Source organism: Eleginops maclovinus, chromosome 4, assembly GCF_036324505.1.
Source record: "Eleginops maclovinus isolate JMC-PN-2008 ecotype Puerto Natales chromosome 4, JC_Emac_rtc_rv5, whole genome shotgun sequence".
Lineage (NCBI taxonomy): Eukaryota > Metazoa > Chordata > Actinopteri > Perciformes > Eleginopidae > Eleginops > Eleginops maclovinus.
Genome location: NC_086352.1, coordinates 14,576,813 through 14,604,542, shown reverse-complemented (window position 1 = coordinate 14,604,542; position 27,730 = coordinate 14,576,813). Strand labels below are relative to the sequence as shown.

General features: G+C 40.5%; 1 protein-coding gene across 2 annotated transcripts in view; it reads right to left on the bottom strand.

Moving 5' to 3' along the window:
* kiaa1549lb (KIAA1549-like b) overlaps positions 1–27,730 on the bottom strand; it is a 55,426-nt gene that overhangs the window by 5,938 nt on the left and 21,758 nt on the right. Inside the window, exons 2-18 of one of the 2 annotated variants that reach the window (XM_063880715.1) lie at positions 24,959–25,268; positions 23,994–23,998; positions 21,229–21,723; positions 20,985–21,100; positions 16,119–16,338; positions 15,650–15,783; positions 14,751–14,919; positions 11,152–11,211; positions 10,093–10,244; positions 9,246–9,417; positions 8,542–8,705; positions 8,262–8,297; positions 6,650–6,840; positions 4,741–4,871; positions 3,688–3,812; positions 2,675–2,904; positions 1,634–1,766 (exon numbers count right to left, since the gene is read on the bottom strand). In XM_063880715.1, coding sequence (XP_063736785.1) covers positions 1,634–1,766; positions 2,675–2,904; positions 3,688–3,812; positions 4,741–4,871; positions 6,650–6,840; positions 8,262–8,297; positions 8,542–8,705; positions 9,246–9,417; positions 10,093–10,244; positions 11,152–11,211; positions 14,751–14,919; positions 15,650–15,783; positions 16,119–16,338; positions 20,985–21,100; positions 21,229–21,723; positions 23,994–23,998; positions 24,959–25,268 — 2,843 coding nt within the window. Of the gene's footprint in view, positions 1–1,633; positions 1,767–2,674; positions 2,905–3,687; positions 3,813–4,740; positions 4,872–6,649; positions 6,841–8,261; positions 8,298–8,541; positions 8,706–9,245; positions 9,418–10,092; positions 10,245–11,151; positions 11,212–14,750; positions 14,920–15,649; positions 15,784–16,118; positions 16,339–20,984; positions 21,101–21,228; positions 21,724–23,993; positions 23,999–24,958; positions 25,269–27,730 lie in introns of those variants that run through there. The other variant, XM_063880714.1, reaches the window with a different exon arrangement.

Genomic DNA, 27,730 nt, shown 5'->3' with positions numbered 1-27,730 from the left:
GCTAACCAGCTCTTTTCTGTACTGAAAAGCATCCAACAATACTCAAGCAGTTGCTAGAGGTCTTTTGTCTGTGTGCTAATGCTATTCTGCATCTTCCCTCAGTTTCTCCTTTCTTATTTTCAATACATTATATACGGTTTAACCAGTATCATGTTTCCCATGTATATTCATTACATCCCCATCTAAATTATTTACCTGCTACCTCACTTTTCCATTCTCTTTCTAACATTTTTCCCTTCATCGGTTCACACTCTTTACTCTTTTGCCATCTCCCAGCCTCTTTGTCCATCTTTTTGGTCCTTATATTCAGCAATAAATGAGTTCAGGCTGCCCTACTTCCTGTTCGAATAGCAGGTAGCCACAGGAGACCTAGCGTAGTGCGCCTCATAAATCAGCCAGCCCTGCAACAGGGTACGGCGGAGGTTTGCATCTGCAGTGATGGGGTCTGCAGCCACACTAGTCTCATTGTACAGGGCCAGGAGTTCTTTAAGAGGACTGTGTAGCTCGTACGGACTATAGAGCCTGCTGAACAATTAGCTACACAGGGTTTAACCAATGCAAATACAACTGACCAAAAGTCATGACGTAGAAGTTTGGATAAACTCATTTTGTAGAGCTTGTAATTCTTCTTAACATAATTCTGGAGTCATATAGCCTTTTGCTCATGGCACCACCCTGTCGTCTAAAGAGTCAGATAGATATACGTAGATGATACGGACTATGAACAATATGCATAGGAGGCTATTTTTAAAGCAGACATAAGACCTGAAATAGCACTGTATATAATAACTTGTTTTTTTACCTTTGAACATCCCAGTAACAATACCAGAGTCAGTCACAGTGTCATGTGTTTGCTGTGAGTGGTCAAAATGGCTGGCAGGTCAATGGCAGTTCAGTGAAATATTCTAAAGCCGGTCATGTTTATTTTACAATAGCAGAGCTCAGATTGAAAACACTTTTAAGGAACAGTGTACTGGATGACTCAGGAGCTCATATACTATTACTCTGACGTCATGACGGAAAGAGACATATCCATAATAGAACAATATGAGAGAGGAGGCATAAACCAGCCATCCTGAGAAGCATTACATATCAAAATGACAGAACCTTATAAATTGTAATTCTGAATTATGAATGAACCAGTTCCCTTCTTTGCTTTGGCATAACTGAAACCCTGTCTGGGAAGAACATGTCTGAGTTCTACCTCAATTGCTGCACAGTGCCTCAAATAGGGCAATACGACTCAATTTACCACTTACAAGCTCTGATTAATAATGACGTTTTATATTTTTATACTTCATCATAATAGATTGCAGTGGCATTTTTTATTTTGGAATTTTACCTATATTTACTTAGAAGAATATGAGCATATAAATTAGAAATGTTTTGAATTTGAATAATGAATCCTTATTGAATCTTTATTACAGATAAAAGGTTAATAGTTGACTATTTTTTAACAGCTTTTATTTTATGAGCAACAGCACTGTATGTTTTAGCAAATCCCTTTGTTAGAGTATGTTTTCATAATGGTAGAGGAGGCTTCATATGGATCTGAAGAACAGAGAGGCAATTCACTCATAAAGTTGAATTCTTATGGTAAGTCAGGGGTAGCTGGTGCTGACATGTGACTCACATCATAGCCACTGTTGCGGATGCCTCTCCTGGGTCTCTCCCTCATGACAAGCAGGTCCATCTCTGTCCCGCCAGGACTGGGACTGCTCAGACTCTGTCTGCTACGATAGGCCGTCTGTCCTACCTGCGAGTGCCTGTCAATTAGTAGAGAGTAGATAGAGGATTCATTACAAAACATACCTGGGGTGTAGTTATTATTCAGCTTTCATACTTTCAGCTATGGTTGTGCGCCTGCCAGTGAAAGGCAGGTACACAGTACAAGTGTTGGAGAACACAATAGGAGAATGTTAGGATTTCTCATAAGGACAACAGCTAAAAGAGCTGTATCAATAGTTTGCATAATAATGTTGTGCCGCTTGCCAGGTATCGGAGTATCCATGAGGTGTTGCACAGCAAATGTAATACTGATAAAGCTTCTAGCAGCACACAACATCAATCATTCAATCAATCAAAGAACAAGATGTATCAGCAAACCTGCTCAGATATGATCACTTTTGAAGGATGTTGGACTAAGCAGTGATCCAAAAGCCACACAGTCATGTATTTCGACAGTGAATGGCTGTTAAATTCATTATCTTGCTCATTTTTATCAACACACAGGCCAAAATCCTGCTTTCCGTTCTGAAGACAGCTAGTATAGCTACATGTTAATCTAATGTGGACATGTTGATCTGAGCCGGTAATAAGCGAAGATTCTGTCAGTCTTTATGTGCATGAGTAAAGTAGAAACAGGACAGAACCAGCAGAGTTCGACACCCTGCCAATCCTCTTATCTCCGTTATGGGGGCTCAGGGCTTGGATCAAACTAATCAGACAGGCCTGATGGGTCTCTTTCTGCCGACTAATACTGGATAATGACAACATTAGAGGAGACAGTTTTTCTTATCAATGAGCTAATTAGGCAAGGCAGCGGTCAGCAGAGATGGATAACTGTCTATGGTTAGAACCCCAATCCACCATTGTGAACTGCTACATCACCTTTAGCACTTTCTGACTGCTCAAATTGTTTCGTCACACCCTTGCTTTCCCACTCTTCCCTCACCTCCTGTGAGACTTGACATAAGTGGATCCTCGCTCATCGTCAGGGTCCAGTGGTCTGCCATGCTCACCGGCTGCCCTGTCATGGCTGTGCCGCTGTCTCTGCACCACTACTTGACCACTGCTGCTGCCGTCTGTGGAGGGGAAGTCATAATAGCCCTTCCTCTTAGCTTTCAGCCTCAGCTTGTTTCTGTAGTGCTCAATGTCTGACTTCTGCTTCAAAGCCAGGTTCACCTGCAGAGAGGAAGGAGTGCAGGATGTTATTTTTCTGCATGTGGTTTGATTCTGCTTTGTTCAAAATGCATGTGTGTGGATTAAAGACCAAAAGGTTTCCAGGAAGAAACTCATAAAAATAAAATAATAACAGTCTAAAGAATTCAGAACTATTGTTTTTAATGTCTATTATATTGCTTTAGAAATCCCACATTAAAATGAAAACTTAAAGAAAATAGAGAGGTCACCATACTGTACAATTTGTAGATATATATTTGACCTTTTAACACTATACTTATACAACCCCTCAACATATTCCCATGTGATCATTTGAGGTTCAAATCAAATGCCACAAATAAAGAAAATATTTTAAAGAAAAGTTGAGTTGAGTTAATATTGTATTTAACATAAAGCCCTGGAACCTTCTTTAAGTTAATATAATTTAGTTTGAGACTCAAAGTCTGCCTAATCAGGACAGCGTATGGGTGGTTTATTCAAATATGATTGACAGTTGTGGCAACATAATGTAAGCAACGCTTAACCTGGCATTATATTTTAATCCAAAAGTTATTTAACTGTGATTGTTGAGTGACTCTCCCATCAGAGTCTGCTTTAAACCAGTAAGAAAGACTGAAAATGTAAAATAACAAAAACTTTATTTAACTTCGTCCTAAAAACAGAAATAATAAGAAGCTGTTAGAGAAAATATGTTTGGAAGGCCTTTCATGCATTTGTGCATACATGTTCAATGTGTTCATATACATACGAGTGCCCATTATGAAGGGATATGTGCATGTGCATCACCTCTCCATTTACGATGGCTGATTCCTGGCTGCGGTCAGACGATGCAGGGTGTGTGTAGTGGGGCTGAAACGCAATGGGCTTAATGGAAATAAGCTGCAGGGAGCCAGAGGAGGTGTCATATGGATCTGAAGAACAGAGAGGGAGTTCACTCACAAAGAGACTACAAATACCTCTAATCTTTACATTGTCAGTCAAAGGGGTAACAAACTGTCAGACTCCCTTATTGTCTCTCCGTTTGTTTGCCCACTCTCTCTCATCACCTTGTTTCTCTCCGGCAGACACTGTGGGATTATGTCAAACATCCAACGCCTGTGTCAGCAAATGAAGTGGCGGATGGAGATGACAGATCACAAAGATAGCGTTGGCTTCAAAAGGTTGTGGCAATGCATCTCTGTGATAGATGAAGGGACCTGACTTTGCACTTTTATTCTTTACCTGACATCAACTGGATTTAATTCCAGTTTCCCTTAACTCAGCTGATGAATTATTCAAATCCAGCCGTTAAGAAAATCATAATTTAGAAGGCTCTATCACATTTACGAGCAAAGTATGTGAACTCGATTAATTTACTTCACACCCGCCACATGTGGAACATTTAGCAGCTGTGGACAAGAATAAAATGGCGAATAGTTCACATTCTGAAAAGGCTTTTACCTAAACTGCTCTTCATCTTAGAAGAGCACGAGATGTGTGACCAAATGTGGTATTTCTGAATATTTGTATTAGTGAAAAGTGTGTTTCTGCCAGTGTCTATGGTCACAGCATCCACTAATCTGACATACTGTAACATGTCAGCAGAGTGTCTGTCTAATGCATATTCATCGGGTCCATCTTCGCTTACTGCTGAGTGGCTACCTTTCTGGCTGTAAAAAAAAGAAATCTGCAGCGGCGGTGCATTTCTCTGAGAGTACCTGTGTGCATGAGAAAGAAGGACTACAAAAGTGTTTCAGGCATGAGAGAATGGGAAAAGATTTTTGGACACATTTGTGACACCTCTGTCCAAAGTAGCAGTAGAATAAATAATTTGTATTTGCATCAGCGTATGACTCTCACCGTCCCTATTGCGCGTCTCCTCCTTTGTCAGTTTCTGCTGTGCTGTGACTTTCAGCACTGACAGGCCCCTGCTGGAATTCAGCTTCTCTGATTCGTTGCTGATGACGGAACCATCCTCGCTCGGCAAATTGCTGCAAGTAACCATAGCAACAGGAAAAGGCGGTGAGCTCTCAGGAAGCTGGGCTCACAGCCAGGTTATGTCATCCCTCCTTAAACAACCTCGCCTTCCCCTCTCCCTTCCTTACATGTGTTTTGTACATTCACCTGCATGTTGCCATCAATAAACTTGTGTGTTTTTTTTATTAATATGTCTCTACCTCCTTATGTATGGGTCAACCATTGTGATTCATGTCTAATGTAAAAAATAGTTCTTCCATTAATTGGATAAACAATTGCTTCATTCAATTCTTGTTTCACTAGCTTCAAACGCAGTACTGTAGTTGGAATTAGAGCTGATCAAGCAGCAACTCCGAGGACCTCGAGGCTGACATCAAAGCTCCGTGGTCTATCCCCTAATTGTCTGGTAAAAATGATAACAGCAAAGAGAGACAGAGGAACAACGGCTGCCCTCCCTGCTGTCGCCGAGGCACTGCTGCACAGAGCTAACTCCAGTCACAGGCTCAACAGAGACGTGTAATGTGTAATAATTAATTGAGGTGTATGTTTGATCCTGTGTTGGTGTTTAGAGGCTAACAGATGTGTGACCTTGGTACAAATGAAGGGATTTCAGAGAGGAAGGAGCAAATTGGACGTGATTGTATACAGCATGTCTGCGTGAATGTGTTTAAAAGTGTTTGTATCCAAAATGCTACACATAAATACATGAATAATCCTATCTACAAAGATTACAAGGTTGCACCTTCACTCAGACGTCAACAGAAACTGTGGGTCTGATTGATTCAATGATTCGCTTGTCTGTCAATCTTGCACTTCCTGAAAATTAAAGAAATAGCTTGTTTTATCCTGGGATGATAGCTTATGACTCCTTGAAAACCGGATAAACTGATGACTTGTGACTTAAGATCGGAAAAAAAAGGAAACCTTTAAGACCAACAGTTTGATAAAAAACATATGAAAGCCTTTGCTGCCTCAGGAATCTCATAAATCATTACTGCAGGACCTCCAGTCTATAGATTCCCTTTTCTGTCACATACATTTCATTTGATTTTATTATCCCACAAGGCGTTGAGAAATGGCTCCCTTTAATCGAGGATCGCAAATCCTCGATTTAATAATTTAGCATGATTTAACATGGCAATTAATTTCTGAAACAGCGCTTCTGACTGTCAGATGAGGAAAATGGTCAATATAACCTGCCCACACAGAGCGCTCTGTTAATGACCGCCTATCATTCAGCATCGGGGTAGGATGAGGACAGACAATCGAGCTGGAGGGATCCTCATGTTTTATCATCCTGCCTCTGCCTATGTGGCCCAAGAGCTTTCTGGCACAGCAGTGGTGCAATTGTTGAGATAACTGCACATACTGTGAGCATTTGTACTTTCCTTTAGGAGGGTGCTTGGCTAGGGTTTGATTTAAAAGGGAAACCTTAAAAAATGTCTGAAGAAATTGAGATGATTCAGCTTATTATTTTCTTTTTGAGGAAGCAAAATGTTTCCTTCCAACATGCTTACATTTTAACCAAGACAATTACATCTCAGATAAGTAATGTGAAGCCAAAATCTACAGCTCAGTCGTGCTTTTTAAGGGAGGTGAAGGAATCATAATGGTGGCTGTACAGAAGATAACATCTTTATGCAACGCTCAGCTTTCTTTTAATTTTTTTTTATCTCTAGGTCAGTATTTTAAATAAACGTAAAGATGTGCTCAGCTCGGTTATAAAAAGTTAGAATTTGTGATGGTACAGATCACAACATGAGGAGTTGAAGCTGTGTAGATATGATGATACCTCTTGTGTTTGTCAGAGGAGAGGCTTTTCTTGTTGGCAGTCCCATCTTGCTGCAGTGCCTTTTCTAGTGAAAGTGGCGTGTCCCGAATTTGTAGAGACATCACAAGTGTATCCTGACTGGCAGGCAGTCCCTCCTCATCTCCTCCCTGTTGGCCTAGGTGTTGCTTGGCATAGTCAAACCCCTGGACTGGCTGATGGACAAGTGTCAAAATGGAGAAAGACAAAAGAGACAGCTTACAGTATGATAAGAACACCAGAAGTGTAACGTATAGAGAGTCCAGAGGACTTAGTAACATAACTGGGATTTCTGTGCAGCCTTAAAACAGATAAGCACAGAATCAACTAAGGCCTTTTATACATCTCCTTCCAAATTCTTGTCAAATAAATGACTTGCAGTGGGTGGTGACTAGATGAGATCGACAGTAATACTGTAGTAAAGGCAAAAGTTATAGCATAAAAAGGAGGAGGAGGACACTGGTTTATATTGGATGTAACTACCAATAGAGCTCAAATGCACACACTCATGCAGAAACACACACACACACACACACACACACACACACACACACACACACACACACACACACACACACACACACACACACACACACACACACACACACACACACACACACACACACACACACTGAAATATTCAGGACTACTCTCATTGCAGTGTCATAAATTGTGCCTCAATGCAGCCATGCTGTGGAACAAAATCAATACGTGATACTCCCCCGACTGAAGAACATACATCCTTTCTCTTCCTATAGCAAACACACATAGATATAGAGAGTAAAGATTGTCTTTGGATCCAGTTTTCTCACAACTAGAAGTGCTAACAGGGCTGGTATCAACAGTTGAAACGCTAACAAGGGTGTGTGATGAAAGTGTTTGGCATACAGATGGTGAAAGCAATACAGAAGAAGCAGTGCAAGAGCCTCATTTACATTTTTAGGAGTCACTGTTTCTAGCTTTCCATTACTTGTTGGAAAGAAATGGCTGTACACTCTGCTTAGAATGCTATGTTTTGTCAGAAGCCACCCAATGTTGTTTATAAATAAATGCTGTGAAAGTAGGACTGAAGTGTGTTTCACATTCAATGAAGATGATTTTATTACTTTCGATTCACTGAAATTCAATAAATAAAGCAGTCGGATGTTACAAGCTATACGACATTTCCATTCTTCTAAAATACCGTAAAACAGTGAAGACAGCAACTGAGCAGAAAAAAACAAAAGACTTGGAGGTGCAGAGATAACTGTGACGAAGACATTGTGATGACACCCTTGATGGAAACAGTTCTCAACACAGACAGAATCTCAATTATAAGTATTTTCTGTAAAGCTTCATCTTTTAAATGTGACATCTGGAGACCATTATAAGAACAATAGGCAATACCAGCCTTTCATCCAATAAAAGCCGGATGTGAAGGGTTTGTTATTCAAAAGTGTTTTGTGTTTGCTAAGTTTTCATCAGCACAGCCGATTTATCGAAATTTAACGTAAATTATGTCTTTCCATAATACTTTTCAAATCCCACTAATGCGCAGTTAAGCCCTGAAGATGAAAAAGCAGATCGGTAATGAGAGGATATACAGAGAGGCAGATACCTGGTGATAATAGCCCACATCTCTCCGATACGCCATCTGAAAACAAGAGAAAATATTTTTAAATAGTGAGTTTTTTGTTCACAAGATTGACTTCTATTCTCCCAATGCAGAATAACACAACCCAGGGCAAACAGAGGGCATTATTAGGATAGCAGAATACAACACAATAGACATTCTGTATACAAAAGTCACAAGCATTTGACCATAGCATAACCACATTAGACAACGACACAGCCCGAACCACAGTCTGCACAAAGAAACTATGAAGAGAGAGACATACCTTAGCTCTGGGATTGAGGTTGCCGATGGCATCAGCTTTAAAGTCATTTTTATTCTTCCTGCACAGCACAGCTGTGATGATGATGATAATGAGTGTTACTACGGCAATGGGTGCCAGCACTGCAGCGATTATCCAAAGGTTATTAGGAGGGTTCTTGACCACAGCTGAAAAAAGAAAAACACTGTTCACCATCATCACTTTCTAACACAGCATCCAGCAGACTTTAAACAGTAAGTCAATTGATTGTCTTGTTGGAAGTATAATACACAGCTCACTTTTCCTGCTTTAACATGCAGAAGCATCCGTCACACCCACGCTAACTGACATTGTGTACAGCTCAACCTGATATACAGTGCGCCTGATTCAGCTATTGTAGGCCACAATCTATAAAATAATGCAGCATGCACTCTTTCTTTTGTTCCCTCTCTCCTGACCGGCTCTATCTCCACCTCTACACCATTATTCTCCATTTTCTCTTAGCAGTGAGCAGCACTGCAGCCTAAACAAACCGTGTCCTGCCGGGAGCATTTCAGAGAGATTAGAGAGCACAGAGTTTTCTCAACCTTTTCTTCTTCTCCCCTCTCCCCACCACCAGCTCTTCTTTCTAAACTCAGCATGAGTCATGTGTTTTGCTTTGCATGTCTGTCTGTCTTTGTCTCTGTCTATTTGCCTACTTGAAAAAGCTTGAAGGATGCTGTGCTTACGTTCTGCTTGCACCTGGACAAAGTAGCCCAGGGTGAGCGCCATGGTCTGAGAATCCACTGTGTTCAGGACTTTGGCAGCAGACGTGCCCGATAATGGAACGCCATTGTGCTGGACATAGTAGGTCATCTCTGCTGGATTCTTCAACACTGGCACCCTGCGGATACTCACCATCTGATGGGAAAATAGGTCAATATTAGCTTTGGCAGACCGATATAAAAACTGGAAATGATAAAATAGCACAATATCCTTTCTTCTTTTCTCTTTGTGTCTCTTCCCTCTCCCTTTTTCTCTATCTATTTTCTGTATGTATTTTTCTTCATTATGTGTTAGGATTACTGATAAAACTGTGTGTTGTAAATACTTTCAGTATCCTCTGTGGGAAACAATAAGAACAGAATTAAACATATATAAAAAAGGCTGTAATGGAATTGGTATTTTCAGAATTAAAATACCAAAGTAAGACCATTCATTTAGGCTTGCAGTCTCATGAGAGGAAGAACTACATAGACAGAACAGTACTTGTTTGGTTAAACATTCAACCTCTGGCTTGTTTTGATGAGCAATTAGCAGATGATGAGCTGAGAACCTCCCTAATTATTAAGGGCTGACCACAAGTAATCATGCAAGCTTGCGGATCAAAGTGTACATCTCGTGAAATATTCATACTGTAAGAAATAAGCCAACAAAACTATTGGACTAATTTGTTCATTAAATTTCTGACTAACAAGCGTTCTGGCAACATATCAGAACATTTTCACTGTTTAACCCAGAGCTTCTCAGACTGTTAGTTTTCCCAGCGAAAGTCAGACTTGGCATTCTCTGTGGGATGCTGTGCCAGTTTCTTACCTGAACAGTGTAGCTGCCTACAGCGGTGGCTCGTTTGAATCGGGTGCCCTGCTGCCCTGCCAACACAAACAGCTCAGCCAGCCGCTGCTCCATTAGACTGGCAAAGCTTTGGTACTGTCCCTCCAGGCTGGCATTATCCACATCCTGGATCACTGCAAATGGAGACGAAAAACAAAGGATGGCCAGATGGTTAAGAGAAAATAAATGATTGGGGAGGAAAGATTCTCACAAAGAAAGAAGAGATGCAGGAAAACATTTAATGTGAGTGTGTGAGACAAAAACATACTTGAATGTCCTTACTTTTCCCATATTCCATATTATATTAACCCATTTCCCATAATTGGGGTGACTGTGGCACTGAGGTGGAGGGAATGTCTACTAATTCCCAGACCCTGTATTCAACAGATGTGTTTTTGGGCAACATACTTAACCCCAAGTGGTTTCCGATGGGCAGGCGCATGGTGTGTGAATGTGTGGGATCGTTAGTTTCTAATGCAGCTTTAATTTATTCTATTTTATCAACAGTTGAAAAGCAATAACCTTTGATGTACAAGTTGTTAAGTGTAAGTAAATCCTATTATACAGGGGACGACCTTAGACTCACTCGGCCTCTCATTGTAGTAAGTGCAGGGTTAAGAGCCACACAGCCTGATCTGAAAAGCCCATCCATTATACAGCATAGCAGTTGGGTGCCCTTGAATATTGTAAAATGTATTCATGCTGCTGGGTGCAATCATTCATAAAGCCAACAATGAATATATATTAACAACAGACAATCCAGGAGTCATGGGCATCTCGCTGCTTTAGGTTAAGGAGATTTCCGATCATTAACACAAGCAGACAAATTATTTGCTCAAGTTCCCATAAAAAGTTCACTACACAAAGGCACACTTGGTTCAGCTGTATTTTGGTCTATGAGTTGTAAATAAAGGAATAAAACGTATAAGCACTGCAGAATTATGATGTGTGCATTAAACAACAAGAAAACACGTAATTTCCCCAAGAATAACATGTGTTTATTCATATTTAGTTTAAATAGTAATTTTATGATTTACCCACCTGTAATTACCCAGAAGTCTCTAGTGGCAACAGAGGTGTTCAGATTGTGGTACTCCAGAGCTGCAATGACACGAGAAAATGATGTTCCCCGTCAGCGTCAGCATTAATAAGTTGTGAATCTTTATGGAATAAAATGTTAAATGTACACTTTTTCAAATATCCAAAAGCAGTTTTACTTCCTTGGATACGATTTTATGGAGACATTTTCATTCAATATTAAAATACACTCCCCTTTGCTTCTAACTGTAGCAAAATAGAAAATAATATAACACAGGTTTCCACAAAAAAATGTAGTAAAAATAGACATGGAAACAACATGGAAGGACATTAAGTGAAAATGAAAGTTAGATCTATAGAATAACATGATGAAAAATGATGCAACTGTTATCATTGCCATATGAAACAGTTCTAGTGTGGTTGATATCTCAGTTTACATCCTCATTATCACTGCATCTCAGACAAATACAGAAGCGTGGAAAGCTTTCACCTGCTTGAGCTCTGCTTGTCTCTGTTCTTTGACATCTATTTCCTGCCTGATTAAGCTCTTATGCTTGAGGCTAGTGGAGTGGGAATGTTGTATCACTGGCCTCTGAAAGCATGCTCTCTCTACAGATATGAACACTCAGGCATGACAGGAGAGAGGAGAGAGGTGTGAAGGAGGAGCAGGCTGAGAGAAAAAGTAAGGCCTTTATTATTGTTAATGGATAGAGCTGCAGGGCTTTCAGTTCACCATTGTCTATAAGTTAGGATAATTTGGTATATTAGTCAGTGAGAAGGCTTCCCATGAGCCCCTGCTGTTGTGTGATGAGAGCCTGGGGTCATTTCAAGAACAGGAAATCACTTCAAATTCCTAGAAAGAAAGCCAGTATTAAAAGAATATTTCATTTTGTGCATCAGCAAATGGTATAAAAAAAGATACATTTTGCAAAGAGCTCTACTCATATTCCACCTGACAGAAATATTTGAAGGGCAAAGGGGGAGTAAAACAGCTGAGCGCAGCCATCCAGCCTAAACAAGCGCCACAGGAACGACGGGGAACTCTGTGGTGCAACAAACAGGCCGGGTGTGAGATCCCAGGCCTTTTCTGTCAGAGCAGAGCCCAAGGTGGTATGATAATCCCCCACTGTTAATTATTTACTGAGATAATTGCCTTTGAAGTGAGGAGGCAGCCACTGCCAGCATATGCTCACACCCTCCGCAAATACTGTAATACCACTAATGTTGAGGCTAAAAAACAAACATCAAAATCAGTGTCATGAGCTCTTTCATACTTTCTTTTATTCTGGTGCCTTCCTGGATTGTTCTCTATGTCAGTTTATGCTCTCTCAGAATCCCTTTTGGTCTTGAGCGGCCTCCCTCTCTTTTCTCTGCTCCCAAACTGAATCATCCTGCCTGTGGGTAACTTCACTCTCTGACTTGATTCAATCACAACACAAAATGAGTTTTAATTTAATGCTCGCTAGCAGAAATCCTATTCATCTCAACTTAGACAGTGAATCAACCAAATGTGCCCTCAGAGAAGCTGATGTTGTATCCTAATTGAGGAGCTGCATCCTCAGAAACTGTATTAAAGCAATGTGAGCCCAGAATAGTTATGTTTTGGAGGAAACAACCAAAACCAGGCATTTGGTCCAGCTAGTCTTCAATCACATGTGAATATATGGCACCTTGAATATGTCATTGCAGGAGGTAAATAACAGGGAACAGGCATGTATTTGTTCTTGTAACATACCATTCATTTAGGTCTTTGTACAGTTAGGCATTATTCAACTAATCGAGCAAGGAAGCAGTTTCAGCCTTGCCTTTCACATCTCCAAACGGACATTCCAGTCGCTGAATTTGGAAATAGTGTTCTTATTTCCAGACAGACAGATATTATCCAACATACTCCAGTCTTAACAGCACTTGATTGAACATTCATTTTTGTTCTAAATTCTGCTCAATATGGTCCAGCCAGGTACAATCTGAGCCTGTTGTCACACTTGGCTCAGCAAAGGAAAACAGAAGAAACAACGTTTCAAAATTAAGATCAGCTAGATGGTAATACAGGGAAGCCCCAAACATAATTCCTGGCTTTAAGCTGTGCTCTGCTTTGACCCTGCATGGCCTTGATGTGTCAAACTGATTATAATGTCTGGAGATATTCCAGCAATGCACCTCCTAGAAACCATTAAAAGTCAGCTAGTGAGATTCGTTCCTGCTTGAAAGGAAACCTAACCACAAACCTCAGAATTTCTAAAGTCTTTTTGACCCAATGTGTCTTTATATAGATTTTCACTTTAGCATTTTATATCAGATACATTATGGAAGAAACTGAGGCGCCTTTTGCACTCTTGTCCTCTGGCAGTGACTACACAGGATTCGTTCAGGTTCAGTTTCGTGATAGCCCTACTGAACTGTATTTGAAAGCAGATGATTGAACTACACGCTCTCCTTCTGTTTTACTGTTCTGTCTTGTTATTTCTTGTCTATTGTGGTGAAGCCAAAGACCATGTTTCCAGGATCGACAATAACGTTTCTAACCTCACCTGAGTTTTGGCAGTCAGCTCAGAGTACAATGCACTGTCACTAGTGTAATATGAAAGAAAATAGTCTTGAAGCTCAGAAATACTCTTTGGGTTGCGGTACACATGAGAGTAAACTGTGTGTGTAAAAGGAACTTGAATCCCTAAATCTGCTGTAGGTCCTTACATCTTTTGCTGAACCTATATTCTGTATTTACTCTGAAGGCATAAAACTTCAGGGATCAATACAGTACCATAAAAGTGATGTCTCATATATGTCTCTACATCTGTTATATCTCCCCCTATTGAACCGTTTACATATCACACGGTAAAAAACTACACATTGGGATTCCACTAAGATTGCTGTTTAGACTCCTGCTGATTCCTTCTTGCAAAGATGGAGAGCTTGGCTGAGTATGCACTTAAAGGAGGCTGAGATGAAAGGCATGGGCTTAGTTGTGTCCCTGCATCAACTATATTTAAGTGACTCAATCATTGAAACACAACTGTGGTCGTGTAAGCAGCAGAACAGTCGCAAACATCCAATTACTAAGAGTCTGTCAGTCAAGTTTAGTGATTACATTTCTGAGTTCTACCATTGCTTAGATAGACTGATATACTAAGGTACATATAAATGCTAAATAATACTAAGAAGATAAGTAATAGCTTTCATTACATTAAAACAGCTACAGTTTATCACATTGGATTTGTACTTGATTTCTTTTAGTATGGACAATTACTATATCAGTTCCTTTGTTAAAGGTCTATACCGAAGATATGAGATAAGCATGCTTTGTGAAAGTCAAAGACGAAAGGAAAAGCACAAATTTAAGTCTTTATTTCTAATGTATTTAGTATAGCATGCTCCATTGTTGGAGGAGGCGGGGACTCCATTGGTTAAAACTATGCTGTAGGTATTGTGCATACGACAATAAAGCCTTGAATCTTGAATCACTTCATTGTTGAATCTACTTTGTGTTTAGGGAACAAATCGTTCCAATAAAACAAAAGAGCAATTTCTTGTGGTTCCTCTTGTAAGTCGACTGAATTACTCCTGACTAACAGATGTATTTTTAAATGTAAATTGTAACTTACGCTCAGCAATTATAAGTGGTGGATAGAACAGGAAGTAGCCCACCAGCTCAGCTGACAGCTGACCGAGGAGGTTTGAGGCAGCGGTACCATTAAGGAAGACAGTCCCGTTCTTCACAGTGTAGACCAATGACACAGCAGGAGAGTCTGCTGTCTGGGAGACATTCAACATCTGGGAGAAAGAAAAGTAGAGTACAGGCTCCGAGTCAGAAGAGGACACAAAAATTGTTAAACCACATTAAACGTAAAATAGTTGTAACTTCTTAGACAAAATGCAAAAAGGATGAGATGTAAAAATCAAGTAGCACAATGGGAAACTGGCAAAGTACGAAGGGTGTAAAAACGTTGGAGCATAATTTTTTTTCCTCCATGCATAACCGTCAATAATGCATTAATATTGGGTGCACTTTAATGTGTCAGTTTATAAAAAAATATTTAAACATTGCCTCCCTAAACATAATTAATGTTCATCCTTAAAGCTGCTCTTGTTTGAAAGGCAAAGCCTGAAGGGGACAATTTTGCAGAAATTGCAAAGTTTGCAGCAGCAAAATCTCCTAAACCACATAGTTAAATTGATCTGTTATGGCAGGGGACAAAACATTTGAAGTAACAAATATGCGAATATGCTGCATTTAATATTAATCAGACTCTAGCTTAACTTCTGTTTGGGTTGCTGGATGTTTTGTATACATGTTGTACAGAAAAATAAATCATCAGGGACATCAGGTCATTATCAATGTCAGAACTCATATCGTTTTGATCCATTTAAGTGCAATGAATACTTGAACACTGTACTAATGCACTTCTACACTGGCATTATATTACAAATCACAGCATTACCACTGTAACAGTAAGCACAACACAGGAAAACACCATGCTACACCACTGTTACACAACATTACCTGAACAGAGAGTCTGTTGTTTGTGTTGAGCACTTTTGCCTGCGCTTCAGAAAACACCTTCTCAAGCCTCTGCTCCATCATTTGAGAGAACCGACAGGACCGAGGATCATCGCCTGCTCCCACAAACTGCAGCACTAGAACATAAAAAGAAATGGGCTTAAAAATCTATAAATATTACTTTTAATAATTCTTTAGTTTACGACAAAATTCCCATATTTTGATGTGTATTGGGAACGCTTGGAATATGATATATGTTACCTTAGGTATTATTTAGCTAAACTCTAAGTAAACATGCTCTTGTCATTTTCTGCTCTGATGTAGATTTATTTTTTATTACTTTGCAAACCTAGTTTCCTCTAAAAAAAAAAAAGGCTCCAGTGCACAATCGCAGCAGGAACAACTACCCGTATGTCTCAAGCTGTTGTCTGACTTATATCTTTTCTTTCATCCTGAGTGAACACTAGCTGACCTGTTTTCAGCTGGAAGCCAGGGGCCGGGCTGGATCTCCATAACGCCACAGGGAGGGGCAGGGCTGTTACCATGGGGAGGTACTGTCGCAGGTCTGAAATCAGCTTATCACGGCCGTAGGAGTCCAAGCCTTGCATCACCACAGAGGGAGAGTAAACCATGTCCCCTCCAGTCACATGATAAGCCACCGTCATGTTGGGAGAACCAAATACAGTTTCCACCTGAGAGAGTAGAGTAGAGAACAGACGTACATATTAATAGTTTGTACCAGTAATTGAAAATGCTAACAACTCAGTGGGCAATATTAATATTTCAGCTGTTGCTGAAAGTTTTGTGCACGTCTAACCTCTAATCCCATCAGCATCACCTTAATTATTATAGTCAGGAGTGTGATTGTTGTAGCAGGTATCACACCTCAGAGTGATGTCACAGGGTCCTGTATTACACTTAGATACACTGCCCGGCCAAAAAAAAGGTAACAAGCCTGTGGGGGGCAGTGCTATGATCTGGGGTTACTGCAGTTGGTCTGGTCTAGGTTCAGCAACGTTATGTGCCCAAAGAATGAGGTGAGCTGACTACCTGAATATACTGAATGACCAGGTTATTCCTTCAATGGATCTTTTCTTCCCTGATGGCACGGGCATGTTCCAAGATGACAATGCCAGGATCCATCGGGCTCAAATTTTGAAAGAGTGGTTCAGGGAGCATGGATTGGCCCCCACAGAGTCCAGACCTGAACCCGATGGAGAATCTTTGGGATGGGCTGGAGAAGACTTTGTGCAGTGGTTCGAATCTCCCGTCATCAATACAAGATCTTGGCGAAAAATTAATGCAAGACAGAAATAAATGTTGTGACACTTCAGAAGCTTGTGGAAACGATGCCACAGCGAATGTGTGCCATAATCAAAGCTAAAGGTGGTCCAACAAATATTAGACTGTGTGACCTTTTTTTTGTCCAGGCAGTGTATAACTACATCGAAAGTAGACATTAACCTACCTATAAGTTAGGTTACTCTTTAGTTAAACGTTCGTCAGACTATACTATAATCACCTATTAACAAAACAGTGGAAATATATACTCACTAATAAAACCGTAGATAAGCAAAGTTCAGTATAAAACAAAAAAAAACTGTTTATTAAGGCATGCTTAGACTAAGTCCTAATTAATAACTTCCTGACAAAGTTCTGGGTAGGACTATTTTGTGTATTACCTGTAGAATAAAAAGGAATTTCATCACATTGGTGCATTAGTTGAGTATATTCAATGTAACCATAGAGCTTTTTATTTGCAGCATAGTGGCTTGATTGGCATTATTAGCCACAAAACGACAACAGGTGATAAAGTAATAAACGATGCGATGAAGTCCTGGAAGGGTGACACATTTCACCTTGTGGCATTCACACTGCCAGTCTTTTTCATAATACCATCCCATGTTTTTTGTGTAATTCTTTACTGTTCAGATTGCTTTTAATTGATTTTATTATAGTATGAAAATGCATCAAACCGATCAACTATGACATCACATTTGCATCAAGTTACCTTACGTTTACTTTACCTTCTTTGTCAAAGCAATTATTGTGGGGTAAAATGTGGACTGAATTTATTTTAGTTGCTTCACTTTAAGGCTCCTAGTACTTCTGCATGCTGGCCCCCTTTCACACTGTCAGAGCTTACTGGTTCACTCTGTGCAACACCTGTGCTATTTCTTACTGACATAGTCAAAATGTCTGCAGTTAAAAAAGGCCTGTCTGAAGCAGGTTTAAAGGTTATTTTCAAGCCATACTCAAGTAATAAATGAAAAGAAACCATCCACTGCATAAAAACTAGTAAATCCTTCCTTTTTCCCATTTCTTTAAAAATTGATCAACTATGCTGTGGACATTTTTTTGTGAATCAGCAAAAACCGATTGGTGGTATGGTCCTTTAGACAGGATGAGATGGTAGCATCAATCAGTCATATTAACAAATGAGCTGAATGACAGGATGTTAAACTGTAATGGATTGATTGAGCACTTCAAGAGTATATTTCAACGCCTCGTTAATGAAAGCTACATTAGATGGAGTGATTTTGGAAAGCAGATATGTGGAAAGAGAACCAGGAGGGACTGAAGGGCTGCTGGCAGAAAGAGAGGAGAGTAAAGATGAGTGAGACATGGGAGAGACTGATAAATAGGGAGTTTGGGACCAAGAGGATTATGTTTCTTCACTTCTAAGGGCCGAGCTATCACAGCATTCTCATTGTGACACAGGTGAATGAATGTGTGTGTAATGGCATGTACCAATGCATGTGTTTGTCAGTAAAAGTTTGACTTTTTGGTGAACTCTACATACACGGAAACCGGAAAGGGAATGATGACAGGTGTAGTGAAACTAGGTGTGTGTAGGAGAGGTGAAACCATTCAGGTCTGTTATCTAAAACCATCTGAAAGCCTTTGCTGACAAGGAGACTCACTGGCCAAAACACTGAGAGCCTATCCTCTCTGGAGCTGAGAGTCACCACTCTGCCTCCTCACAATTCAGCCTTGTTGGGAGCGCTGTGAAAAGAGCCCTTTATCATCGCTTTATCCTCTCAGGCTTCATCCGTGTGAAGGTGTTATTAAGAGATTGTATTTCCAGCAAGCCAGAGATTGGTAATACACCCACTAACTCTATCTAAAAGAGTGTGAATACGGCCAACAGATTAACCCAAAGGATATAGTCAGTTATCTAAAAAGTTTCCAGTCCCTGCAGAGCCCCGGATAAAAGGCACAAAAATAGCATACTTCTACAGTGTATACATTCTTTAGAGGTTTTAAAATGGTTTAAGCCTTGTGGTTCAATTCATTTGGTGTCTTTCTCATCATCTTTTTTAGCATCAGCACACTGCTCTCCTCCCAACCATTTATAACCTATAATTAAACACAGAGGCAATTTCCCTTGCCAACAGCTTGCTTCCCATTGGATGAGAGAGCAGTGGTACCAAAAGGAACCCAAGCAATGTTGAAATGGGTGACAAGTGTGCAGTGAAGCATGACACCTTCAAAGACCAAACAGAGAGAGAGAGAGTGTGAACATATGAGATCATTGACCTTCACATCCACAGGACAAACACACAGTCTCCCTCAATTATTTGATACTTCCACTTTGAGAAATACAACACGTCGGGACATTTCACCGGATTGCAGCTATAAAACACACACAGATGAATTTAAAACTTGCTCAACATTGCAACACTGTTAAGGCATTCCAACCCACTGGAGACCAGGAGGAGAGGAATTATTTATGTAGGGAATGAATACCATTCCTGTTTTTTTAAAACCTAATTTATCTCTGGCTTTTGATTTATTTTCTCATGTTCAGTGAATGTGCAGAAAGCATACAACCTTAAAATCCTTCCCAGGGGTTTGTATTCATCTCTCAGGCACTATCATTGAATCAAACATTCATATTTCTACTTTTCACCAGCAGCTTTTTAGCGTAGCTTCTCATAGCCAAGCGGAGGCATTAGAGGCTTTTTGAAAGAGAGAATGGTTTTGGCACAGCAGGAACCATGATTGGTTCCACAAATGGCTAATCCCCAGACATGAAGATCATTGTGTGTGCCCTGGATCTGCTGCTGCTGCTATTATTGCAGGGGAAATGCTGGGGTTGGTTTCCTCCTGAGTTTTTGTTTAAACTAAATATGGTTTAGGAAAAAAAAAACAGGTGCCATCTGGTTCGATGCTGTGGTAAGATTATCTTCCGGTAAAATGGGATTGATTCTTTGGACTCTTTATTTGTAAATAGACAAATTAATTAATATGAGGAAATTAAAGCAACAATCCTAATCTTCATTTTGTTTGAGTGTTGGTACAGCTTCTCCAATGTGTGACACCCACAGCCTCCAGGGACACAGACAGTCAACCTAATTTCTATATTTGTACTCATGTCTTCACACATAGCCTACATGACGGTCCTTGCGTGTCTCATTTACTCCACGCTAATAAAGCCTAAAATTTCTGGTTCACAATAAGAAACTATTCTCTATTCAGTATGAGAAAAAATAAGGATTATCAAGCAAATATTAAGCAAGTTATATCAAGTTAAAACTACAAATATAAAACGTATATGAGGTACAAGCTTCAAATAAAAAGCACCTTTTATTTCACTTTATGGACAACTTTTGTTACTGCATAAAGAACCAAGAATATTGAAGCACCAATTATTATAACAGAACTTTTAAAACATAACATTTTTTTATTGCTTTCTGACTGAATTTGAAATTATTTTCAGCATTTATTTGGATTCTCACCCCATTTTAGTAAGCACATTGTTTGTTTTTGAAATTATGTGGAGATTGTGATGTTGCAAAAACTACAACTTAATTAATAGTCTCCGTATGTAAACTCAGCATGCTATTCGTAATCTGCCCTCGGGTTGAGATAACTCCTTCAGATTTAAGTAGCTTTAGTGATAATATCAGTAAAACATAAACTGTTAGCACTTCTTACATAAGTTGCTACAGCTTCACAGCCACAGTATATTCTTTGTATGTGAAGTAAACATACAGTCTGTCAAATTATCTCATGAAGTTTTAGACAAAAAGTAGTGATAGAATTTTTAAGAGTTGTCCGTTTAATAGGTATCTAATGCTTTGGTCCTTTATTATCTGGTAATTGTTCTAAAATATGTATTAAACATTTTAGTCACTGTGGAGGTCCCATTGGGATTAAAAAATCTCTAATCAAAAGAGATACTGGCCCAGACTGAAGCAATGGTGCTTCAAAACAAAATACATTCAAACATATAATCATTAAAACTGTATATATGTTTTAATGTTTATTCAAATATGTTATCCTATTTATCAGCTGAAGAAGCTATATTTTCTTATGTGATTAACAGTCTGACCTGTGCTTGGGCAGAAGTATCATTCAGTGCTTTTCGGAGGCCCTGACTTAATCCCCTCCGTAGGTTCTGCCTCTGAATGCTGTCCAGCCTGTTTCTTCTCACATAGATGGAAACCACTAAGAGAGAGATAGAGACAGAGAGAACAAAAAGAGGCAGAAGCCAAAACATTTACCGGACAAAACATGTTAGAGGAATAATTACCTTTTACAACTAAACATTTTTTTGTTGCAAAATGACTGTTTACCTGTTTTCATCCACAATCTCTCTGTGATGTTGCACTGCTGTGGTGGAGCCTCTGTAGTTGTGGTGAAAGGGGAAATAAATATGGTGGTGGCCACCCTGGGAGGGCTTGTTCTGGGGACAAGTGGTGTGAACGTTCTCCTGGTGGTTAGAGTCCTAGTTGTTGTTGTTGTGGTGGTGGTCGTTCTCCTGGTGACAGGCACAGGCTGTGGTGTTGCAGACTGCGTGGTTCTGGGGGAGACGCTTATCGAAGGCATGGTTGTGATGGGGTTTTTTGTTTTCGTGGCTGAAGCTACAGTTGTGGTGGTAGGGTGGACAGATTCTGTCGGGGTGTCCTGCGGATAGGGCAGAGGTGATACCTGAAATGTCCTCTCGGTGGGGATTCTGACTGGTTGAGAGGGGGCTAGACTGGCCGCTTTTTCTTTGGGGAAAGTGGGCGCAACTTCTCTGGATGTGTCATCCGTCCCTGCTTCTGTAAGGACAACAAACGTCTCAGTCACTTCCTTTGAGCGACCAGGAACTATGGTCAGACTTGGTGATGAGGATGGAAATGTGGCTTTTACGGACATGGATGAAGAGGCGGTTCGTGGGGGCATGGTTGTTATTATTGACAATATCTTACCAACTGAATGTGAGGTTGACAATGATGTCGATGAAGACACTGAAGTAGGTGGTTTTATATGTAAGGATGACTGAAACATGATACTGCTGTATGATAGTGATGAAGTCACTGAAGATGATGATGAATGGAATGAAGAAGACGATGGCCCCAGCTCTGTCGGACTTGTTAACCCCCTCTGTCTCAGATCAGTTGTGTTATTGATTGTTTCAGTGTCTGTGAAATCGAATGCAGGGTTTGTTGAAAGTGAGACAGCATCATCAAATGCATGTTCAAGAGAGTCAACATCTGCCTGAGGGGTGCTGTGTTTGCTCACCAATGAAAGAGTAGAAGCTTTAGAAGATGTTACAGAGTCAGTGTCAGAAGCAGCTGAACCCCATGCACCATTGACAGTGGCTCCTTGCTGTACATTGACAGAAACAGCAGATCTCAGATTAGCTGGAGACAAATTCAGTGTCTGTTTTTCATATTCAGATGTGCCTTTTACATATGTAAAAGATGGATGTTCTCCAACAGTTGGATATAACAAATTTGGATCACTGGAGAGTACATTTGGATCGTTTGAATTCAATAAATGCACATTACCCTCTTGTCCATCTTCCAGCTTTGGATGTTCATGTGATGGGCCATCTGCTGGTAAATTAGAATTTCGCCTATCAAAGTCAATAGATGTATTTTGTAATTCAAAGGCGGGGCTTTGAAAAGACACAGGCTTGGTGGCTTTCCCTTTGTATATGATGCCATTAGTTTTGTGCCAAAGCTGAAAATAGCACTAAGTGATTCACTGCTGTTATGTCTATCACTGGATGAAGTAGTTGCAGCAGAGATGTCATTTGAGGGAATGGTTCTTTGTCTGCCTAAAAAAAAACTGGATCCATCATTTATCACACTGGTAATTGGTTGTTGAGAGAGAGAAGCAGTGTTTGTCTTCGGTGTCATGGTGATTTCAGACCAGAGGGATAGAGAAGACTGCTTAGAGCTTCTTGTAAGTGTCACATCGTCTTTACTAGACATACTTTTGAGAGGTGTAGCACCAGATGTTACTGGAGAAAAGGGGATTTCAGTTGGAGATCCTTTGCCAGAACCCTCAGAGCCTTTATTCCTCTTGTCTAACTCTTTTGTAGTTATGAAAGATGGAAACTGTGTTGTGAACTGCCCTGATGAAACAGTGTCTCTGTTGACAGTAGACTCCTCATTTCCATTAAGGAAAGAGGAAAATGAACTAAAATCATTTTTGAGGAAGCTCTCAATAGGCATATATCCATGTGTCATTTGAACATCTGAGGCAGGTGAGTTTCCATTACTCCCTGCAGTAGGAACACTGCGACCAGTTCTATCAGATTTGATGATATGAGCAGAGATTTCAGCTGTCTGGTGAGATTTATTGGGGGGTGGAGTTGGACCAGATGTTGCATAAAATTTTTGGAGGAACGTAGGTACAAATATTGTTTCCAAAGGTCTTTGTGAGGCGGTGCTTTGTGGTGATATTAAGGTTTTGGGTAGCCTTGAAAATATAACCATACTATTTGCAGACAGGCCAGTGTAGTCAACAGTGTTGTATGGGCTGTGACTAAGAGATGAGCGCAATATGTTTGTAGGCTGAGTGGTGTGTGAAAGACTTTCATATGTGGTTGTATAGGGCATATCCTTAGCCACACTAACTGGCAATGCTGAACCAGCAAGAGACTTTGTCTTACTATCGGAGTAAAATATTTTTTTAGGCGTTATCCATCCTCTAGGCTCCTGAGTAATGCCCTTGGAAGACCCTGTTTGTGCAACAAATTCTCCAACATTTATGGCTTCATTAGTTGGTAAATGAAGCAAATCTGATTCTGATGATGAGGATGTTTTTCCAGTGCTGGTGATCGACCTGGGGATAGCTCCACTGGTTGAGTCCAGCCTCGGCGCTGGGGGTGAAAGTGAGTTATTCTGGTGATCCTGATTTGAAGTGGATTTGAGCTCTGCTGCTGTTATATCACCCTGGTTGTAATTTATATTGATGGTAGGAACTCTGAAGCTGCCGTGACCCACTGCCATCAGTAAATCACCAGGATTAGTTGCATGCTCTGAGGACACCATGCCAGAGTGTGTAGGAGTCGGCTCAGTGATTGCAGTTTCAGAGAGAGATGTTTTACCTGCTGGTGTCTCACTGGGTCTGAGGGTCAGCGCTGGTGAAACTGTTGGATTAACAACATTTGAACTAAGAGGGGATATGGTTGTATCTCTTGCACTTCTGTGAATAAAAGTCTGACTATTTATTGCTATCTTTTTCTCCTTTTCCACATATGATGTTTGAGATAACATCTGCTGTGTGACATGACTGGAAACTGAATAGCCTTTAGGATGGACAGACAGCAGTGCTGATGTGGGATTTTGTAAAGCTCCCTGCTGCCTTTGAACAGCTTGGCTCTCTTGATTGGAGGGAAATAAGCTGCTAATTTCAATATTATTGGCTGTTACAGAGTTCACACCTGGGATCTGGCTTTGAGAGGTTTTGTATAAAATCTTTAAAACAATTGGAGTAGAATATGAGGTGTATTTGCTTGTTGCTGGTGTCTGGATCACTTCTGTGCTTGCACTCCTTATGTATGCTCCACTTACTTCATAGATTTTATCGACGGACGAGTATAATGAGTGTTTTGTCACTTCATTGCCCTTTTCAATGCTGGTTTCACTTAGAAAGTGTGCTGGTTTGGGTGTTGTGCTTTGCAGTCCTTGTATGACACGTGGTAGGTCAACATATGAATGAGTAGTTGAGTGTGTGGTTGTAAGACTGTCTGTCGAACCTAGATACCCTGTTGGTGATAATGTCTGTGGGTTAACGCTGGACACTATACTTTGACCTTGAGATAAAGCTGCTTTGTTTGTCCTGCCAGCAGAAAATAAAGACACTAAGGATGATAACACAGGGGAAGTGGATGGAGCTGATGAAGACAATGATGATGACAACGAAGATGGTGGTACTGTTGATAAAGACACAGTCCTGTCTCCATCCATGAAGGACACACGTGATGGCCCAGAGACAGTCGACGTTATGGTAACAGCTTGAGGAGGTGTGGTGTGTTGGTGAAACATGCTGGAAGTCAGACCTGAGCTGTCTCCCGCAGACGACGACGAGGAGGACATCTTTGAGCCCTGGCTGGAACTATGTGAAGGCCATTGGGTGGTGTAGGTCTCGTCCCTGGTGATGGTTGGAGAGGTTATACTTTGATCCAGGCTCACTGGATTTTTGACAGTTCCTGCCATCACGGTTAAGACAGAAGAAAAGGCGGGCTGCCCTGATAAACCTTCCCCCTCAGACTCAGAGTCACCATCTGAATGGATGACTGAGAAAGGCAGGTCAGCCAATGGATGGGCAGGAGCAGCTGTGACTGCAGGGTCACTTGGTAAAGATGAGAAGCCAGAGGCATCATAGGTGGGTCTTTCTGTTAACAGGAAAGAAAGTGAAGAGACAGGTTAATATTGGAAATCATGCCAACACATTTCTTTTATCTTATACAACTATTTTTTAATTCCATTTCAAGTGAGAACATTAAAATGTTAATACATGTTAGTCAAATCTCTCAAAAGGCACTCTAAGGATGGGTCAAGTGGTGGAAGCAGAACCTGGTGTTTAATTGAAAGTTTACACAACACCAACAGTTTGAGCTGGTTTTGGCAAGCTAGGGTCTGACATCATTGAAAAAACTACATCAAAAGAAGTAGAAAAAGCTTTCAAAGGAAAAGAGGGAAAACCTTAAATCAGCTAGACAAAAGTATGCCTATTGGTGAGCAAGTAGCAAGCATCCTCAACTCAAACAAAGAACTTTCTATTCTAAACATTTTAACACTTAGATAACAAAAACATATCACTTGTTTGGGTAATTAACAAAGGTTATTTCTTAAAAGCCAGCTCTTGTCAGGCTCTATGCTCCTTTTTATAGGGTTTATAAATGAAGACTAATGGCTTTATGTATTTTAAACCATGTATCTCTATGCTTTGGGATGCTGTCAGGTGGCCATTAATAAAGGAAGGTTTTTACAACGCTCCTTCAAGTACAGTCTGCAGCTGGGATAATAAACGGATGTTGGGGTGAGTGGCTCTGCGACTCTTCTTTAGCCAATTGGAGAGAAAAGGTATATATTATTCTCCAGAAGGATAAATACCAGCCAAATGTTTTCTCATACAACATATCGAGCAAACGTGGTTCTTATCAATGGCTCAGAACTAATATACAAAGCATTCGAGAATGATTCATGAAAGCCATTGTGTACACCTTTTAAACATATCATAAAAGGTGCTTTATTAGAAAGTGGTACCAAATTCCTGTGGTCTATAAGCCAAACAAAACATTATAATACGACACAGTGATGCTCAGTCCTTTTAACTGGCAGCGTGAATAATCTGACTGCCTAAGGGGTGTGTGCGTGTTCATTCAGCCTGCATGTCAGATGAAGCTATTACAAAAGGCCAGATATGTCACACCACCTTGTAAGACACCTGAGTCCTACACTACACTATGGTAGAAACAAGTTTTGAGACACCTACACATTACAACTACAGGAGCTTTTATGACATCCCATTCCAAATTATTCTCAGGCATTAATGTGAAGTTGTTCCCCTTTTGCAGCTATAACAGCTTCCACTCTTCTCAGAAGGTTTTCTACAAGATTTTGGAGTGTGTCTGAGGGAATTTTTGCCCATTCATCCAGAAGAGCATTTGTGAGGTCAGACACTGATGTTGGACTTGAGGCCGTGGCTCGCAATCTCCCTTCTAGTTCATCCCAAAGGTGTTCAATGGGGTTGAGGTGAGGGCTCTGTGTGGGCCAGTCAACTTCTTCCACACCAAACTCATCCAACCATGCCTTAATGGAGTTGCTTTGTGCACTGGGGCACAGTCATGCTGGAACAGAAAAAGCGTCTTCCACAAACTGTTTCCAAAAAGTTGGAAGTATAAAATTGTCCAGAATGACTTAGTTCCAGTGAAGGGGATTCTTAATGCTTCATCTTACCAAGAGGCCTAGGCCAACCCCAAAAAAACATCCCATAGCATTATCCCTCCTCCACCAAACTTTACAGTTGGCACATTGCAGTCAGGCAGGTAACGTTCTCCTGGCATTCGCCAAACCCAGACCCGTCCATCAGACTGCCAGATAGAGAAGCATGATTCGTCACTCCACAGAACACGTTTCCACTGCTCCAGAGTCCAGTGGCGGCGTGCTTTACACCACTTCATCCCACACTTGGTGGTCACTTGTTGCAACGGTGGTGTCCTATTAAAGTACCACGTTTGAGTTCAATGAGCTCTTTAGTTTGACCCATTCTTTCACACATGTTTGTAAAGACAGACTGTATGGCTAGGTGCTTGATGTATACACCTGTGGCAATGGGACTGAATGAAACACCCAAATTCAATGATTAAGTGGAGAGTCTCGATACTTTTGTCTATATAGCTGGAGTTTTACAACACATCTAATGGTGTTAGATAGGCTGTCAAAGTAATTTAAAATGTTTAATAAATTGACTTATGAGGTCAGTCTTTTGATTGACTGTTGAGACACTATCAAAACATCAAATGTGCCAAGGTGAAAATCCCAAACTGCTCTCACGCAGGGTTTGAAGGTGTCAACACATCCTTGTAATAGCCAAAGACAGTACGATGCAGTGTGCACTAAGGGGAGACACTTATGTATTCCCAAAGGAAAGAAAAAGAGATACTCTTCAAAGTGGAACAAATAGAATTATTCAAGAGATGGAAAGTGTAGCTTAACAAACAGTGGACTCATGTTGCAGTGGTTTGTGCGCAGAAATTACGTTTCAATAAAAGATAGAAAGAGAGAAAAGATATGGAGATATATATTACAACGACTATCATGAAGATGATGGAGCTGATTAATGCACCAAGAC